The sequence below is a fragment of the Myotis yumanensis genome, unplaced genomic scaffold (genome assembly GCF_028538775.1).
Source record: "Myotis yumanensis isolate MYYU_CA2020_CCGP unplaced genomic scaffold, mMyoYum1.0.hap1 SCAF_6, whole genome shotgun sequence".
Classification (NCBI taxonomy): domain Eukaryota; kingdom Metazoa; phylum Chordata; class Mammalia; order Chiroptera; family Vespertilionidae; genus Myotis; species Myotis yumanensis.
This window is the reverse complement of record NW_027223757.1, coordinates 85,060,963-85,079,236: the sequence shown is the minus strand read 5'-3', so window position 1 is coordinate 85,079,236 and position 18,274 is coordinate 85,060,963. Positions and strand designations below refer to the sequence as shown.

General features: G+C 44.6%; 1 protein-coding gene across 14 annotated transcripts in view; it reads left to right on the top strand.

Moving 5' to 3' along the window:
* Positions 1-18,274, top strand: part of UBR2 (ubiquitin protein ligase E3 component n-recognin 2) — a 143,571-nt gene that overhangs the window by 70,918 nt on the left and 54,379 nt on the right. For all 14 annotated transcript variants that reach the window (XR_011471874.1, XR_011471873.1, XR_011471872.1 and 11 more), the window contains 4 exons: positions 4,809-4,972; positions 5,062-5,161; positions 12,161-12,289; positions 13,403-13,586. Coding sequence is in view for 10 of the 14 variants with exons in the window: in XM_070418581.1 (XP_070274682.1) it covers positions 4,809-4,972; positions 5,062-5,161; positions 12,161-12,289; positions 13,403-13,586 (577 nt within the window). In the remaining 4 variants the exon portion in view is untranslated. The remainder of the gene's footprint in view (positions 1-4,808; positions 4,973-5,061; positions 5,162-12,160; positions 12,290-13,402; positions 13,587-18,274) is intronic.

Genomic DNA, 18,274 nt, shown 5'->3' with positions numbered 1-18,274 from the left:
CTTCAACCCACTTCGTCATGCCTAGAAGCTGAAGAGTACATGTATCATTTCTTGAAAAAAGCAATGTTAGTAATTCTTATGCATACCTGGTTAAAGACCTCTGGCCCTATATATTAGTAAGATGTTTTATAGCAGTGATAGAATCCCATTTATTGGTATCTTTTGTATCAGAATTACCTTATAGGTAGCACAGTCTTCATTTTTAAATAGTTTGGTCAAGAACTGGTACTAATACTCTAAGTGATTAGAGTATCTTTCTTATTTTAATTTATTTTATTAAATGTGCCCTCATTAATCAGCATTATCCCTGTATACTCTGTCATGTTTAGTTGAACTAAAACTGTGTGCACAGACCGTTATTAGAGTCTTTGGGAGGAATTTGGCCCATGTTGAATATGCTATTAAATATGTAATGAGCCTTGCAATACAAAGTTGAATATAAATTACATAATATGAATAAAACTGTAATTAAGGTAAACCGCGGTAATGTGTGTTTTTAATTCAAAGTGAAATTATCAGCATAAAAATCAAGTATGTTTTAGGGTGTGTGATAAGAAGTATTAGAACTATATAATGTTAGATATTTAATGTTGAAAATCACCTTGAAAAATTAGCAACAATCTAGGCATGAGGTGATACAGACAAGCACTTAAGTTTTTCTTTTCTGTTGTATCCTTGGGAAATACATGCTTTCTTTAGTTATCCTTTTAGAAGTAGAAATGCTGAATAAATTCCCTACTTTAATGGGGTGGTCCCTTAGTAGAGACAGTAAAGAAGTTAGAATCCAATCCAAAACTATGTAGTGGATGAGCCATCTCTTTTAACATTCATATGAAACTGAAATTGCTAGGAAGTGCCTCAGTTGGTGAGATTTACGTTACACCAATATTAAGTTGTCACTCCACCACACTTCCTTTTACTGCCTGTTATAAGTCTTGTAAGCAGGCTCTACAGTGTTTTCCCTTAGATTAGTGAAATTGCATTATACTCACTTAACTTTTTCATCAAAATAAACTAATATAGCATGCAAAAAAAAGGAAAATCCTTTTACTTAACCTGTCAACACCTCCCCTCCTTCAAACTTGACCTTAGTCTTCAACAGTTAATCCCTGTTGATTTATATATATTTTCTCCTTATCTGGTAACCTTAGAATTTAATCTCTACATTAGAATACAACTTCACTATAGTCTTAGACATTTTTCTTTTGCATTTTTGGTCCTTTTTTTTTTTTTTTTTTTAGATTTTTTTAATTGATTTTTAGAGACGGAGGAAAGGAGAGAGAAACATCAATGTGAGAGCAAAACATTAATTGGCTGCCTTTTGCACACCCCTCCTGGGGATCTAGCCCACAGTCTCGTCATGTGCTCTGACCAGAAATGAAACTGGCAACCTTTCGGTGCACGGGACGACACCCAACCAACTGAGCCATACTGGCCAGGGTTGGTCCTACATTTTTTTTCTTGGTCCTACTTTCTGATGCAGCTTTCTATATTGCTAATAAAACTGATATTGGCTAATGTAAGATCTAGTTAAATAGTCACCTAGCACCAATAACAGCTTGAAACATAGTTAAACTATACAAGTGCAGAGAAATCCATGATCTTTTATATCAGAGTAATATGTGGCATTCAAAGTAATATTAGAATTTTGTAACTTGCTAAGGAGCAAGAAAGGAAATGCAAATTGTTAAAAAAATAATTTTTAACCTTATTCATAGTAAGATATGTAAATTAAAACCATTGGAATGGTAGACATCAAAGTGTTTGAAATTACATTGCGTTATGGAGGGCAAGAGGGGAAAGCACACCTTGTAGATGGACATATAAATTGGTAAGCTTCTTTGAAGGGATAGTTTGGTGACATCAGTCAAAAGTTATAATGTACATACACTTTAACCCAGTAATTCCACTTTTAGGAAATTATAAATATTCTTTCAACTATAGAGTAGATATTTGTTGTAGTATCTTTTGTAATAAATAAGACTGGGGAAAAACAAATGTCTCACCAATAAGGTCCTGGCTAAATAAAGTATGATACCAAATAATACTTACTGATAGTTAAAAAGAATGAAGGAATTTATATGAATTGATATGGGACAATCACTAAAATATATTAAGTGAAATAACAAAGTGTAGAACAGTGTTTATAATATGCTCTTCTTGTTGGAGGTGGGGAATGGATATAATTATACATATCCATACTTTTATCTACTTAATAACACTTAATCCAGCTATTATAAATGTATATATGTGCATATATGTCTATATGAATATTTATTATTATATATACACTAGAGGCCCGGTGCATGAAATTCGTATACAGGTGGGGTTCCTAGGCCTGGCTGGCAATCAGGGCCAATTGGGGCCCAAGGCCCCGGCGGGGTCAGGAGAGGAGGCAACAGTCATCGGGCTGGGCAAGGAAGGAACAGACACCAGACACCGACGCCACCATTGTTGGTGCCCCGCCACCACGCAGTGCCCCACCTCTCCCCTCCTCCTTCCCTCTCCACCACACCGTCACTGCAGTGGGCAAGCAGTGAGCCGATCAGGGCCTGCCAACCAGGGGCAAGGACAGGGCACGGGAGGTTGGCCACCGACCCCCCTGGGAAAGGGGTTGGGTCTGCTGCCACCCACCCCTGATTCACTGTCTCAGTCCAGGGCCCGGCCCTGATCAGGCGATCAGGGCCTGCTGGCTAGGGGCAGGGACTGCAGGAGGTTGGCCGGCGGGGGAGGTTGGCTGTGGGAGCACACTGACCACCAGGGAGCAGCTCCTGCATTGAGTATTTGCCCCCTGGTGGCCAATGTGCGTCATAGCGACCGGTTCTGATAGTTCAGTCGTAACAGTCGCTTAGGCTTTTATATATATACTAGAGGCCTGGTGCACAAAAATTTGTGCACTCAGGGGGAGGGAGGGGGTCCCTCAGCCCGTCCTGTGCCCTCTCACAGTCTGGGACCCCTCAGGAGATAATGACCTGCTGGCTTAGGCCTGCTTCCGGGTGGCAGAGGGCAGGTCCAATCCCTAGGTGCAGCCCCTGGTCGGGCTCAGAGCAGAGCCTATTGGGGAGTTGGGGCGCTGCCCCCTGTCATGCACAGAGGAGGGCGGATCGGGAGGTTGCGATGCCACCCTTAGTCACATTCAGGGTACAGCCGATTGGGGGGTTGGGGCACCGCCCCCTGTCACACTCAAGGCAGGGTCGATAGGAAAGTTGCGGTGTCACCCCCTGTCACGCACAGAGCAGGGCCGATCAGGGAGTTGGGGCGTTGCCCCTGTCATGCACTGAGCAGGGCCCATCAGGGGCGTTGGGGCACCGTACCCTGTCACGCACAGAGCAGGGCCGATCAGGGTGTTGAGGAGCTCCCCCCTGTCACTCACAGAGTAGGGCCGATAGGGGAGTTGGGGCACCACCCCCTGTCACACACAGAGCAGGGCAGATCAGGGGGTTGGGGCGCTGCCCTCTATCACCCACAGAGCAAGGCCGATCAGAGGGTTGGGGCACTGCACCCTGTCACACACAGAGCAGGGCCAATCGGGGGGTTAGGGCGCTGCACCCTGTCACACACAGAGCCGCAGGGCGATTAGGGGGTTGGGGAGCTCCCCCCTATCAGGCACAGAGCAGGGCTGATCAGGGGGTTGGGGAGCTCCCCCTATCAGGCACAGAGCAGGGCGATCAGGGGGTTGGGGCACCTTCCCCTGTCACGAACAGAGCAGGGCGGATAGGGAGGTTGTGGCCCCACCCCCTGTCACACACAGAGCCGCAGGGTGATCAGGGGGTTTGGGCGCTGCCCCCTCATGCTGATCCCGATGCCGGGAGGCCTCACGGCTCCGCTGATCCCGGTGCTGGGAGGCATATTACCCTTTTACTATATAGAATAGAGGCCTGGTGCACGGGTGGGGGCCGGCTGGTTTGCCCTGAAGGGTGTCCTGGATCAGGGTGGGGGTCCCCACTGGGGTGCCTGGCCAGTCTGGCTGAGGGGCTGAGGGCCGTTTTCAGGCTGGTGGGTGACTAAAGCTCCCAACTGCTCCTTTTTTTCTTCTTTTTATTCTGGGCCAGCTTTAGCTCTGAGGCCTCGGCTGCTGAAAGCAGGTTTCTGGCCTTTTGTTTACCTTCTGTATTTGATACAATGTTGCGGTCCGGCTGGCTGAAGCCTGGCCTACTAACAGGTTTCTGAGGTTTGGTTTAGCTTCTATATTTGCAACATAGTTGCTTAGAGTTGCAGCTGAGAGGCCGGCAAGTCAGGCGGGGATCGTTGGAGTCCGCCGTCACTGGAGCAAGCAAGCCTCCCTGTTTGCTTCAGTGCATGGCTGCCAGCCGCCATCTTGGCTGGCAGTTAATTTGCATATCGCCCTGATTAGCCAATGGGAAGGGTAGTGGATGTATGGCTAATTACCATGTTTCTCTTTTATTAGATAGGATAGGTACTAAGTTCTACAGAATCTGTGATACTAAACCTCTGGATTCTAGCGTAATTATACCATGCCATTAGAGGTGTCTAAATATCTCAGTTAAGGAAAATTTGCAGCCTGGTTCAGACCCCCCACCCTGAATTGTCTTTAAATAACGAGCCTTGGATGTGTCTCCTAACATTCTGGCACCTTTCTCCATGATATAATTGTTGCTTCATACGAGTGCCAATTGGAGTAAGTAATTGTTATTTAGAAATACACAGTAATGCATTATTTATTTTATTATACTCTAGTTGTGTTGAAAAGCTTTAAACTGAAAATTCTAACCAATGTTGGTGACTTTTTCTTAGCTTCCTAGTAAATAGGTTTTGATTACCATGTGCTCTGTTACACTTTTTTCTAGGCTCGGATGCTTATCACAGAAGAAAACCTACTGACCATTATCATTAAGACTTTTATGGATCATTTGAGACATCGAGATGCCCAGGGTAGATTTCAGTTTGAACGATATACTACTTCACATGCCTTCAAATTTAAAAGAGTTCAGACCCTTATTTTAGACCTCAAGTAAGTTTTTGTTTAATTATCAATCCAGTTGCAACTTGTAAAATGTCAGCGTTTATCTATATATTCACAGATATTTTTCTCTTTTTTAGGTATGTGTTGATTAGCAAACCAACTGAATGGTCAGATGATCTCAGGCAGAAGTTCCTAGAAGGATTTGATGCCTTTTTGGAATTACTCAAATGTATGCAGGTGTGTATAAACTGATACATTTTAAAAGGAAACACTCTCCTTTTTCTTTTCTTTCTCCCTTTTTTTTTGTTTTTTTGTTTTGTTTTGTTGTTGTTCATTGAAGTGAACACCTTTCTGTGTATGGTTTTATTTCCTTTTGGGCACATCTCCAAAAGAATGATTTGTATGGCTGCAATTTGGACCAAGAAGTGCCTCTTTAATTGACTACTCTTGGAAAGGTGTAGAATGAATGAAATCCTAGCAAAGGTTCTGGTATCTACTGTTTCTTTTCTTTTTTAATACTTACCCCAGTACAGGTTTATTGTGTTTGTTTGTTAGTTTGTTTGTTTTGAGAGAAAGAGAAACATCGATAACATTGATGTGAGAGAGAAACATCAATCAGCTGCCTCCCCTACACGCCGCAACCAGGGATTGAACCCCCAACCTAGGTATGTGCACTGACTGGGAATCAAACTCGCAACTTCCTGGTGCATGGGATGATGCTCCAACCAACTGAGCCATCCAACCAGGGATCTCATGTTCTTTTGTATTAGGTATTTCTTTTGGTCATCATTAACATTCTTTCTTTGGAGGTTGCAAGTTTTTTTAATATGCTTATATGGAAGTGTTGTCAGTTATTTAAGAAACTATAATGTTTGGATTTTTTTAATGTTTCCATATTTCTTTTTCCTTTAGATATTTATATAATATAGTATAGAACTCTTCCCCCTCTGTTTAATGATCTCCTTTGGAAACACCTCATATACAAAATAGAATCTAGAAGCAGAAACAAACTGGCATATATAAGTAGTTTTAACTTTGAGAAGATGGATAACATCTCAATAAATCTAAGCAGTGTTATCATGATTCTTTTAGTAACTGTCTGGCTTTTCTTAAGAAAGGAATACACAGAGGTGACCTACTGTTTTTAGAAAATACTCGAGTTCCATGTTGGGTAGTAATTTCTGGATGTTTAATTTTTTTTTATTGTTCACACTATTACACTATTATATCCCCCATTTCCTCCTCTTTGTCCACCTCCCCCCAACCCCTGACTCTTCTCCTCCCCTAGCCTTCATCACACTATTGTCTGTGATCATAGGTTATACATATATGTTCTTTGGCTAATCCCATCACGTTTTTAAAAAATGTATTTTTATTAATTTCAGAGAGGAAGCGAGAGGGAGAGAGAGATAGAAACATCAGTGATTAGGGAAAATCACTGATCAGCTGCCTCCTGCATGCCCCACACTGGTGATGGAGCCCGCAACTGGGGCAGGTGCCCTGACTGGGAATCAAACTGTGACCTCCTGGTTCATAGGTTGACACTCAACCACTGAGCCACACCTGCCGGACATCTTTGCTTTCTTTTATCCAGTCCCTCCCACCACCCTTCCCTCTGACACCCCTCAGTCTGTTTCAGTGCTCCATGCCTCTGGTTCTATTTTGTTCATAAGTTTATTTTGCTCATTAGATTCCAGATGTAAGTGAGATCATATGGTATTTGTCTTTCTCTGACTAACTTATTTCACTTAGCATAATAATCTCCAGGTCCATCCATGCTGTTGCAAAGGGTAAGAATTGTTTCTTTTTCACAGCCACATAGTATTCCATTGTGTAAATGTACCATAACTTTATTTTTGTATTGTTTGTTTGTTTTTAATCCTTACCTAAGTACATGCTTAGAGAGATGGAGGGAGGGAGAGAGGGATAGAAAGAGAGAAGGAGAGAGAGAAACATCAATCAGCTGCCTCCTGCATGCTCCCTACTAGGGTTTGAGCCGGCAACCTTGGCGTGTGTCATGACTGAGAATTGAACCAGCAGTCTTTCAGTGCATGTATGATGCCCAACCAACCAACTGAACTACATTGGCCAGGGCAACTACAGCTTTTTTATCCACTCAATTACTGGTACTGACGAGGAGTTGGTATTGTAAATAATGCTGCTATAAGCATAGGGATGCATATATTCTTAGTGATTGGTGTTTTGAGATTCTTAGGATATAGTCACAGAAGTGGGATCACTGGGTTAAAAGGCAGTTCCATTTTTAATTTTTTGAGGAACCTGCATTCTGTTTTTCACAGTGGCTGCACCAGTCTGCCTTCCCACCAACAGTGCACTAGGGTTCCCTTTCTCCTTATCCTTGCCAGCACTTGTTGTTTGTTGGTTTATTGATGGTAGCCATTCTGACAGGTGTGAGGTGATACCTCATTGTGGTCTTAATTTGCATCTCTTTGATGATTAGTGACGTTGAGCATTTTTTTATATGTCTCTTGGTCAACCTGTATGTCCTCTTTGGAGAAGCGTCTATTCAGGTCTTTTGCCTATTTTTTAATTGGGTTGTTTATCTTTCTGGTGTTGCGTTGTATAAGTTCTTTATATATTTCAGAAATTAACCCCTTATCAGATATATCATTGGCAGATATTTTCTTCCATTCAGTGGGTTCTCTTTTCATTTTGATGTTTTCTTTTGCTGTGCTGAAGCTTTTTAGTTTGATATAATCCCATTTGTTTATTTTTCCTTTTTTTCCCTTGTCCTAGGAGACATATTGTCAAAAATATTGCTACAAGGGATGTCTGAGATTTTACTACCTGTTTTCTTCTAGGATTTTTATGGTTTTGCGACTTACACTTAAGTCTTTTTTCCATTTTGAGTTTATTCTTGTGTATGATGTAAGTTGGTGGTCTAGTTTCTTTTCTTTCTTTTTTTCCTTTTTTTTTTTTTTTTTTTTTTGCATGTATCTGTCCAATTTTTCCAACACCAGTTATTAAAGAGAGTGTCTTGCCCTAGCCAGTTTGGTTCAGTGGATAAAGCGTGAACCTGCAGACTGAAGGGTCCCGGATTCAATTCTGGTCAAAGGCACATGCCTTGGCTGTGGGCTCAATCCCCAGTGTGGGGCTTGCAGAAGGCAGCCGATCAATGATTCTCTCATCATTGATGTTTCTATCTCTCTCTCCCTTTCCCTTCCTCTCTGAAATCAATAAGAATATGTAAAAAAAATTTTTTTTAATAAAAATAAACAAGGATACTGTCTTGACTCCATTGTATGCTCTTGCCTCCTTTGTCAAATATTAATTGGCCATAAAGGCATGGGTTGATTTCTGGGCTCTGTTCTGTTCCATTGATCTATAACACCTGTTTTTGTGCCAGTATCAGGCTGTTTTGATTATAGTGACTTTGTACTAGAGTTTGATACCTGGTATTGTGTTCCCTCCAATTTTGTTCTTTTTTCTCAAAAGATTGCTGAGGCTATTCAGGGTCTTTTTTGGTTCCATATAAATTTTTGGAATATTTGTTCTAAATCTGTGAAATAACGCCATTGGTACTTTCATGGGAATTGCACAGAATGTATACATTGCTTTGGGTAGTATGGACACTTTAATGATGTTAATTCTTCCAATCCATGAACACAGTATATGCTTCCACTTGTTTGTGTCTTCCTCTATTTCTTTTTTCAATATCCTATCATTTTATGAGTACAGGTCTTTTATCTCTTTTGTTAAATTTATTCCTAGGAACTTTATTTTCTTGTTACAATTATAAGTGGGATTGTTTTCTTAGTTTCTCTTTCTGATCTTTATTGGTTTATAAAAATGCCCTACTGAGCCCTAACCGGTTTGTCGCAGTGGATAGAGCGTCGGCCTGTAGACTGGAAGGTCCCAGGTTCGAATTCTGGTCAAGGGCATGTACCTTGATTGTGGGCACATCCCCAGTAGGGGGAGTGCAGGAGGCATCTGATCGATGTTTCTCTCTCATTGATGTTTCTAACTCTCTATCCCTCTCCTTTCCTCTCTGTAAAAAATCAATAGAATATATATTTTTAAATAAATAAATAAAAATGCCCCACTGATTTCTTAATATTAATTTTATATTCTGCCGCTCTACTGAATTCATTTATTATATCTAACTAGAGGCCCGGTGCACAAAAATTTGTGCACTCGGGGGGAGGGGAATCCCTCAGCCCAGCCTGTGCCCTCTCGCAGTCTGGGACCCCTTGGGAGATAATGACCTGCTGGCTTAGGCCTGCTCCCGGGTGGCAGAGGGCAGGCCCAATCCCTAGGTGCAGCCCCTGGTCAGGCTCAGAGCAGGGCCGACTGGGGAGTTGGGGCGCTGCCCCCTGTCATGCACAGAGCAGGGTGGATCGGGAGGTTGCGATGCCACCCCCAGTCACGCTCAGGGTAGGGCTGATTGGGGGGTTGGGGCACCGCCCCCTGTCATACTCAAGGCAGGGTCGATGGGGAGGTTGCGGCGCCACCCCCTGTCACGCACAGAGCAGGGCCAATCAGGGGGTTGGGCGCTCCCCCCGTCACTCACAGAGCAGGGCCCATGAGGGGGGTTGGGGCTCTGTACCCTGTCACGCACAGAGCAGGGTCGATCAGGGAGTTGGGGAGCTCCCCCCTGTCACAGAGCAGGGCCAATCAGGGGGTTGAGGAGCTCCCCCCGTCACTCACAGAGTAGGGCCGATAGGGGAGTTGGGGCACCACTCCCTGTCACACACAGAGCAGGGCGGATCAGGGGGTTGGGGCGCCGCACCCTGTCACACTCAGGGCAGGACCGATGGGGAGGTTATGGCTCTACCCCGTCACACACAGAGCAGGGCCCATGGGGGGGAGGTTGGGGCGCCACCCTCTATCACCCACAGAGCAGGGCCAATCAGGGGGTTGGGGCACCGCCACTGTCACACTCAGGGCAGGGCCGATGGGGAGGTTATGGCTCTACCCCGTCACACACAGAGCAGGGCCCGTGGGGGGGCGGGGTTGGGGTGCCGCACCCTGTGACAAACAGAGCAGGGTGGATAGGGAGGTTGTGGCCCCGCCCCCTGTCACACACAGAGCCGCAGGGCGATCAGGGGGTTTGGGCGCTGCCCCCTGTCATGCTGATCCCGGTGCCGGGAGGCCTCATGGCTCCGCTGATCCCGGTCCTGGGAGGCATATTACCCTTTTACTATATAGGATAGAAGCCTGGTGCACGGGTGGGGGCCGGCTGGTTTGTCCTGAAGGGTGTCCTGGATCAGGGTGGGGGTCCCACCTGGGTGCCTGGCCAGCCTGGGTGAGCGGCTGATAGCTGTTTGCAGCTGTTCACACCCCCTTCAGGGTGGGGGTCCCCACTGGGGTACCTGGCAAGTCTGGGTGAGGGGCTGAGGGCTGTTTTCAGGCTGGCGGGTGACTGAAGCTCCCAACCGCTCCTTTTTTTTTTTCTTTTTTTTTTTTTTTTTTTTTTTATTCTGGGCCAGCTTTAGCTCTGAGGCCTCGGCTGCTGAAAGCAGGTATCTGGTTTGTTTGGGTTCTATAATCGAAACACTGTTTCAACTCCAGCTCTGAGATCCCGGCTGGCTGAAAGCAGGTGTCTGGGGTTTTGTTTAGCTTCTATATTTGTAACAATGTTTCAAACTGCAAGCTCAGAGGCCGGCAGCGGCAGGCAGGGAATGTTGGCTTCCTCCGTCACTGAAGCAAACAAGCCTCCTGTTCGCTTCAAGCTGCCTGACTGCCGACCACCATCTTGGTTGGCAGTTAATTTGCATATCACCCTGATTAGCCCATGGGAAGGGTAGCGGAGGTACGGCTAATTACCATGTTTCTCTATTATTAGATAGGATAGCTTTTTGGTGGAGTCTTTAGGGTTTTCTATATACAATATCATATCATCTACGTATAGTTTTACTTCCTCCTTTCCAATTTGAATGCCTTTTATTTCCTCTTGTCTGATTGCTGTGGCGAGGACTTGTTCCAGTAGTATGTTGAATAAGAGTAGTGAAAGTGGACATGCCTGTATTGTTCCTTATTTTAAGGGAAACACTTTTAGATTTTGCCCATTGAGTATGATATTGGCTGTAGGTTTTTCATAAATAGCCTTTATTATGTTGATGTGTGATCCCTCTATTCCTACTTTGTTGCTGAGAGTTTTTATGATAAATGGGTGCTGGATTTTATCAAATGCTTTTTCTGCATCTATGATATGATTATGTGATTTTTTCTTTCATTTTGTTTATGTGATATATCACATTTATTGATTTGCTAATGTTTTGTTGAGGATTTTAGTATCTATTTCATCAGAGATACTGGCATATAATTTTTTTCTTTGTAGTGTCTTTATCTGTTTGTTTTTGTTAGAATAATGCTGTCTTCATAAAAAGAGCTTGAAAGTCTTCCCTCCTCTTGAAGTTTTTGGAATAATTTGAGGAGGATAGGTGTTAGATTTTCTTTGAATATTTGGTAAAATTTGCCTGTGAAGCCATCTGGTCCAAAATTTTTTGCTGGTTTTTTTTCTTTTTAAATTATTGCTTCAATATCATTAGTTGTTATTGGTCTGTTCTGGATTTTTTATTCTTCCTAATTCAGTTTTGGAAGATTTAATGTTCCTAAGAATTTGTCTGTTTTGCCCAGGTTGTTCAATTTGTGGTATATAGTATATTCATAGTATTTTCTTACAGTCTCTATGTCATTTATTTTTGCTCTGATCTTTGTAATTTCCTTTCTTCTACTTACTCTGGGCTTTTCTTGTTGTTTATCTAGTTCTTTTAGGTGTAGGGTTAGATTGTTTATTTAAAATTTTTCTCTGGTGTTTAAATTTATAATAATACTTCTATGTTTTGTGGTGTCCGGGGTATCTATAGAAACAATATCTATTTTGGTCATTTTGAATAAAATACATTTATAAACTCAGTAACATTTTATCCGATTTCTTCTAATAATTTTCCTATAGATAACAGACCTAAAACAGAATTTGAAGGATTGTTGCAGTAAAGTATTCTTTTTATTGTTTAAAACATATAGAAGATTGCCTCTAAAATAATTTGCTATGTACTTTACTGGGATTTTTAATTTATATTTTAGAGAATGTTAAATAAACATATAATTTAAGAAGTTGAACTTTCTCATACTACTTGAAACTTCTTATTTAGCCTTTGACTTTATATGTTTTTGTAATCAGTATATATTTCCTCTACATTATTTTTAAGTTTCCATGTAAGAGAACAAATATAATTTTAATTCATTTAAAATCTTTTCACTTTCTTTAAGGGAATGGATCCAGTTACACGTCAAGTAGGACAGCATATTGAAATGGAACCAGAATGGGAAGCAGCCTTCACATTGCAAGTGAAGTTAACACATGTTATTTCAATGATGCAGGACTGGTGTGCTTTAGATGTGAGTTTCTTCTAGCTGTAGGAGATAGGAGAAAGATGGTGGAGGGGGGAATAAATAGATTTTTAAGTAAATTTTGAGGAGCTTTGGGGAGGATAGTGGTGATAATTAGCTCATAAAACAGCATATTTTCCTCTTCTACCTATTAATTCAGTAAAAGTTAAAATTTTAAAGTCTTTTAAAAAAACTTGGAAAATATATAGAGGAGGAAATAATCCATACTCTCTTTCTCTTATGTTACTGTCTTTGTTTCTTCCATTATTCCATCTAGATTTTGAGCATATAAAAAGAATAATTTCTAAATTTATCAAAAAATAAAGTTTTACTATTGGTACATTTGACCTATCTTAAAACTATTTTGTTCTTGTTTTGATTATAAAGTCTAGATGAGAGCTTGTTTAAGTTGGGAGATCATAGAAGGCTTCCATTAGATCTGAGCTATGTGTCAGAGTTAACTGACCAAACAGTAAAGAATATTCCTGACTGATGGGTAGTTGAATCATGCTCTGTTATGAGGAATATAATTGTTAGGGGAGCTGTGAGAAGTCTCTGGTTGGAGCGTAGAGGTTAAAGGTAGAGAAGTGGACAGATTTTTAAGTAAATTTTGCAGGGCCTTGGAGGCCATGGAATGAAGTTTGGATTTTATTCTAATTGAAGTGGGAACCCATTAGAGACTACCAAGGAGAAAGGTGACATGGTCCAATTTGTACATTTTTAAAAATTGTTTATATGGAGAGTGGATGGAGGGTAGCAAGAGTAGAAGTAGAGAATTTATAATAGAGTTGGCTTTCCTTTGAGTTACTGGAGATAATCAGTGGCCAGGTTTGAGAGAAATTTAGAAGATGAAATTGATAGCTTGGTGATAGATTGGACAATGGGGAATGAGGGAAAGGAGGGTATTGGAATAACTTCTAGATTTCCACAGCTGTACAGAGATGTCATTCACTGAGACAGGGCACTGGAAGAGGGACCAGGTTGGGAAGGGATGATTGGGCTTGATTTTGCCTGTATTAATATTTGAGGTACTTACTCATTGTTGAATTTGATGTGCTTATTCAGTGTTATAAAAACTTAACTTTGGAGTAACTTACAAAATACCCTTTTTTTTTTTTTAAGGAAAAAGTGTTAATTGAAGCTTACAAGAAATGCCTTGCTGTATTGATGCAGTGTCATGGTGGTTTTACTGATGGTGAACAGCCAGTCACATTAAGCATTTGTGGACATTCAGTGGAAACTATCAGATACTGTGTTTCTCAAGAAAAAGTTAGCATTCACCTCCCCATTTCTCGCTTACTTGCAGGTAAAGCATTTCTCCCCCATGAAAACCCTGAAAATATATTTTAAATTTTTTTGTGTGGTTAATGTTTATTGAATATGTACCTCACATTAGTCTGAGAGTTTTATGTGTGTCAACTTATTTAATCATCACATCAGTCTATGAGGTAGATATTATAATTAAGTTTGCTTAAGTGATTACTGACAAATTGAAACCACCCTAGATTTTATCTCATATAAGCTGTTTCTTAATCATTTATTGATAACCTTTTTAAGCAGCAGGTCAAGAGTGAGCCCCTAGTTGGGATGATGGTTTTTTTCATTGTAAATAGTTGATTTACAAGCCATTTATTCTTGGTAGAATATTTGAAGCTGCCACCTTGCAGCAGCCAAAATCTTTGAAATGTACTTGTCCATTTCTGCAGACTCATCTCAGTATACTTCCTTTCATATTTCTCAATTGCAGGAATGCTTGTCCTGCTCACATAATATTTATTATTTCCTTTAGTTCCAGATTAGAAAAGAGAAGATCTGAAGCTAGCTATTTTTACTCATTGCAGAATTTGTGATTTATCTTAAGTGTGTAGCTAGCTCAGTAATAATATGATGTGAAAGTGGTTGTGTGTATAAAAGATTGTGGCGAATTGGTATTCTTTCTTTCTTCCTTCCTTTCTTTATTTCAGAGAGGAAGGGAGAGGGAGAAATCAAAACATCAATGATGAGAGAGAATCATTGATCGGCTGCCTCCTGCATGCCCCCTACTGGGGATCAAGCCTGCAACCCGGGCATGTGTCCTTGACTGGAATCAAACCCGGGACCTTTCAGTCCACAGGCCGATACTCTATCCACTGAGCCAAACCAGCTAGGGCTTCTTTAAATACATGGTAAAATTCACCAGTGAAACCATATGGATGTGATACTTCCCTTTTTGGAAGGATTTTAATTATTGAATCAATTTCTTTAATAGATACATGCTGGTTCTGGTTATCCATTTCTGCTTGTGTGAGTTTGGTAGTTTTACTTTTTCAAGCAATTGATCATTTTCATCTGAAGTATCAAACTTGTGGGCATAGAGTTGTTCATAGTACTCCTTTTTTATCCTTTCAATGTCCATGGGATCGATAGTAATAATCCGATTCCTCTTTCATTTCTGAAGGCTTTTGGATTGTTATTGCAATCATGGTGATATAAGATAACTTAGACATCTGAATATCAGTAGTACAACAAATAAGTACCTAGACTGAAGTTGAGAATGTAAGAAGAAATCTCTTAATTCCTGTAACTTATTCAGGCCTGGTTTTGTTTTTTGAAAGTGCTTTGAGCATACTGAACTTGATTCTCAACGTGAGCAAGTATCACCATAGTGTTGTGAAAAAGTATTCAACTGGAATGCAGGAAAGTGAGTCCTAGCTCAGACTCAGCTGCTGATTTTTCTGCCTTTAAAAATCTGGTTGTATGGGTGATAACTGATGCTGATAGTTATCCACAGAGAAAATAGTCAGTACTCTGAAATGTACCATTTTCTGCCTACCTCATTAACCTCCCTCGGCTCTCCCAGTGAACTTTTTTTTTTTTATCCTTATCTGAGGATATTTTTTTTCATTGATTTCTAAAAAAAGTGGAAGGGAGGGAGGAGCAGGGGAGAGAAAGAGAAACTTTGATGTGAGAGAGACACATCGATTGGTTACCTCCTGCACACGCCCCTACCAGTGTTGGGGAACCTGAAACAGAGGTATGTGCCCTTGACTGGGAATTAAACCCGCGGCCCTCTAACCACTGAGCAAAACTGACCAGGGCTGTCATTGAACATTTTTGAGCATTCTATCTCACTGTGTTTAACAAGCCTTGGCCTGAATGCTTATAATCTAACTAGAGGCCCAGTGCAAAAAAATTTGTGCACTCGGCGGGGAGAGGGGGTCCCTCAGCCCGTCCTGTGCCCTCTCGCAGTCTGGGACCCCTCAGGAGATAATGACCTGCTGGCTTAGGCCTGCTCCCGGGTGGCAGAGGGCAGGCCCAATCCCTAGGTGCAGCCCTTGGTCGGGCTCAGAGCAGGGCCGACTGGGGAGTTGGGGCGCTGCCCCCTGTCATGCACAGAGCAGGGTGGATCGGGAGGTTGCAATGCCATCCCTAGTCACGCTCAGGGTACAGCCGATTGGGGGGTTGGGGCACCACCCCCTGTCACACTCAAGGCAGGGTCGATAGGGAAGTTGCAGCACCACCCCCTGTCACACACACAGCAGGGTCCATCAGGGGGGTTGGGGCTCCGTACCCTGTCATACACAGAGCAGGGCCGATCAGGGGGTTGAGGAGCTCCCCACTGTCACGCACAGAGCAGGGCCGATCAGGGGGTTGAGGAGCTCCCCCCTGTCACTCACAGAGCAGGGCCGATCAGGGCGTTGAGGAGCTCCCCACTGTCACGCACAGAGCAGGGCCGATCAGGGGGTTGAGGAGCTCCCCCCTGTCACTCACAGAGTAGGGCCAATAGGGGAGTTGGGGCACCACCCCCTGTCACACTCAGGGCAGGGCCGATGGGGAGGTTATGGCTCTACCCCATCACACACAGAGCCGCAGGGCGATCAGGGGGTTGGGGAGCTCCCTTCTATCAGGCACAGAGCAGGGCTGATCAGGGGGTTGGGGCACCTTCCCTTGTCAAGAACTGAGCAGGGCGGATAGGGAGGTTGTGGCCCCGCCCCCTGTCACACACAGAGCCACAGGGTGATCAGGGGGTTTGGGCGCTGCCCCCTGTCACGCTGATCCCGGTGCCGGGAGGCATATTACCCTTTTACTATATAGAATAGAGGCCTGGTGCACGGGTGGGGGCCGGCTGGTTTGCCCTGAAGGGTGTCCTGGATCAGGGTGAGGGTCCCCACTGGGGTGCCTGGCCAGTCTGGCTGAGGGGCTGGGGGCCGTTTTCAGGCTGGCGGGTGACTAAAGCTCCCAACTGCTCCTTTTTTTCTTTTTTTATTTTATTATTCTGGGCCAGCTTTAGCTCTGAGGCCTCGGCTGCTGAAAGCAGGTTTCTAGCCTTTGTTTACCTTCTGTATTTGATACAATGTTGCGGTCCGGCTGGCTGAAGCCTGGCTGACTAACGCAGGTTTCTGGGGTTTGGTTTAGCTTCTATATTTGCAACATAGTTGCTTAGAGAGCAGCTGAGAGGCCGGCAAGTCAGGCGGGGATCGTTGGAGTCCGCCGTCACTGGAGTAAGCAAGCCTCCCTGTTTGCTTCAGTGCATGGCTGCTGGCCGCCATCTTGGCTGGCAGTTAATTTGCATATCGCCCTGATTAGCCAATGGGAAGAGTAGCGGATGTATGGCTAATTACCATGTTTCTCTTTTATTAGATAGGATTGGAGAGCTAAGTAAGCATACCTAAAACAGTTCAAGAACAACTTGGAGTGTGTGCTAATGGAGCTTGAGTGGCAAATGCTGAGAGTACTGTATATGTTATTAGAATGAGATTCATAATGCAAGTCTTCTTGGATGAGGAAAGCCTCAAACCAGGCTTGATCAAGTGGCCAATATCTACACTAATAAAAGAGAAACATGGTAATTGGCGTATGACCGCTACCCTTCCTATTGGCTAATCACGGGCAATATGCAAATTAGCTATCAGCAAAGATGGCGGTTAACCGCCAACCAAGATGGCGGCTAATTTGCATATTGCCGGCAGGATGGGGCAGCGCCATCGTGCCTGCCCCTCCGCCATCCAGGCCTGCTATCTGTGACCTGGATGGCGGGTGACCCAAACCAGGGCTGGCGGGGCGTGACCGCAGCTGTCCTCTACTGGCCAAGACCCCAACCGGCTTTCCCACCAGCAGACCAGGGCTGGCCTGGCGGCTTCGGCTTCCACCCGCAGTCACGCCCCCCAGACCCGCTGCTGCCAGCAGACCGAGACTGGGGAGACAGAGGCCCCCAACCCCTTCCCCCCCGGCAGACTAGGGCTGGGGAGGCGGCTGCTGCAATCGCCTGCACTCACGCCCCAACCCGCCTGATCGCCCCCAAAACCGCTCCCGCTGGCAGACCGGGGCTGGCGGATTGCCCTGGACCCGCATTCCCACGGGCAGACCAGGACTGGCAGGTTGCCAGGGACCCGCATTCCCGCAGGCAGACCCGGGCTGGCAGGGCGGCTGGGGCGTCTGCCCACAGTCACGCCCCCAACCCGCAAGAGCCAAGAGCGGGGAGAGGGTGGGGGGAGGGGGCGATCGCCCTCACTCACGCCCCCAACCCGCTGGCAGACTGGGGCTGGCGAGTTGCCCGGACCCGCATTCCCGCGGGCAGACCCGGGCTGGCGGGGTGACTGTGGCGTCTGCCTGCAGTCACGCCCCCAACCCGCGAGAGCAGGTTGGGGGCGTGAGTGCAGGTGATCACCCTAAAACCGCTCCCGCTGGCAGACCGGGGCTGGCGGATTGCCCTGGACTCGAATTCCCCTGTGTGCGCCTGCCCTTGGGATCACAGCCGCGATCACGAGCAGGAAAGGGCGGCCTGCAGCCAGCCCCTGTGTGCACCTGCCCGTGGGATCGCAGCAGCGATCACGGAGCAGGAAAGGGCGGTCTGCAGCCAGCCCCTGTGTGCACCTGCCCGTGGGATGCAGCAGCGATCACGGAGCAGGAAAGGGCGGCCTGCAGCCAGCCCCCCTGTGTGCCTTTCCCTAGGTAGCCCTGGGGATCCCACAGTAGGGAAGGGCGCCCCACCCTGGCCACAGCTCAGGGGAGAGT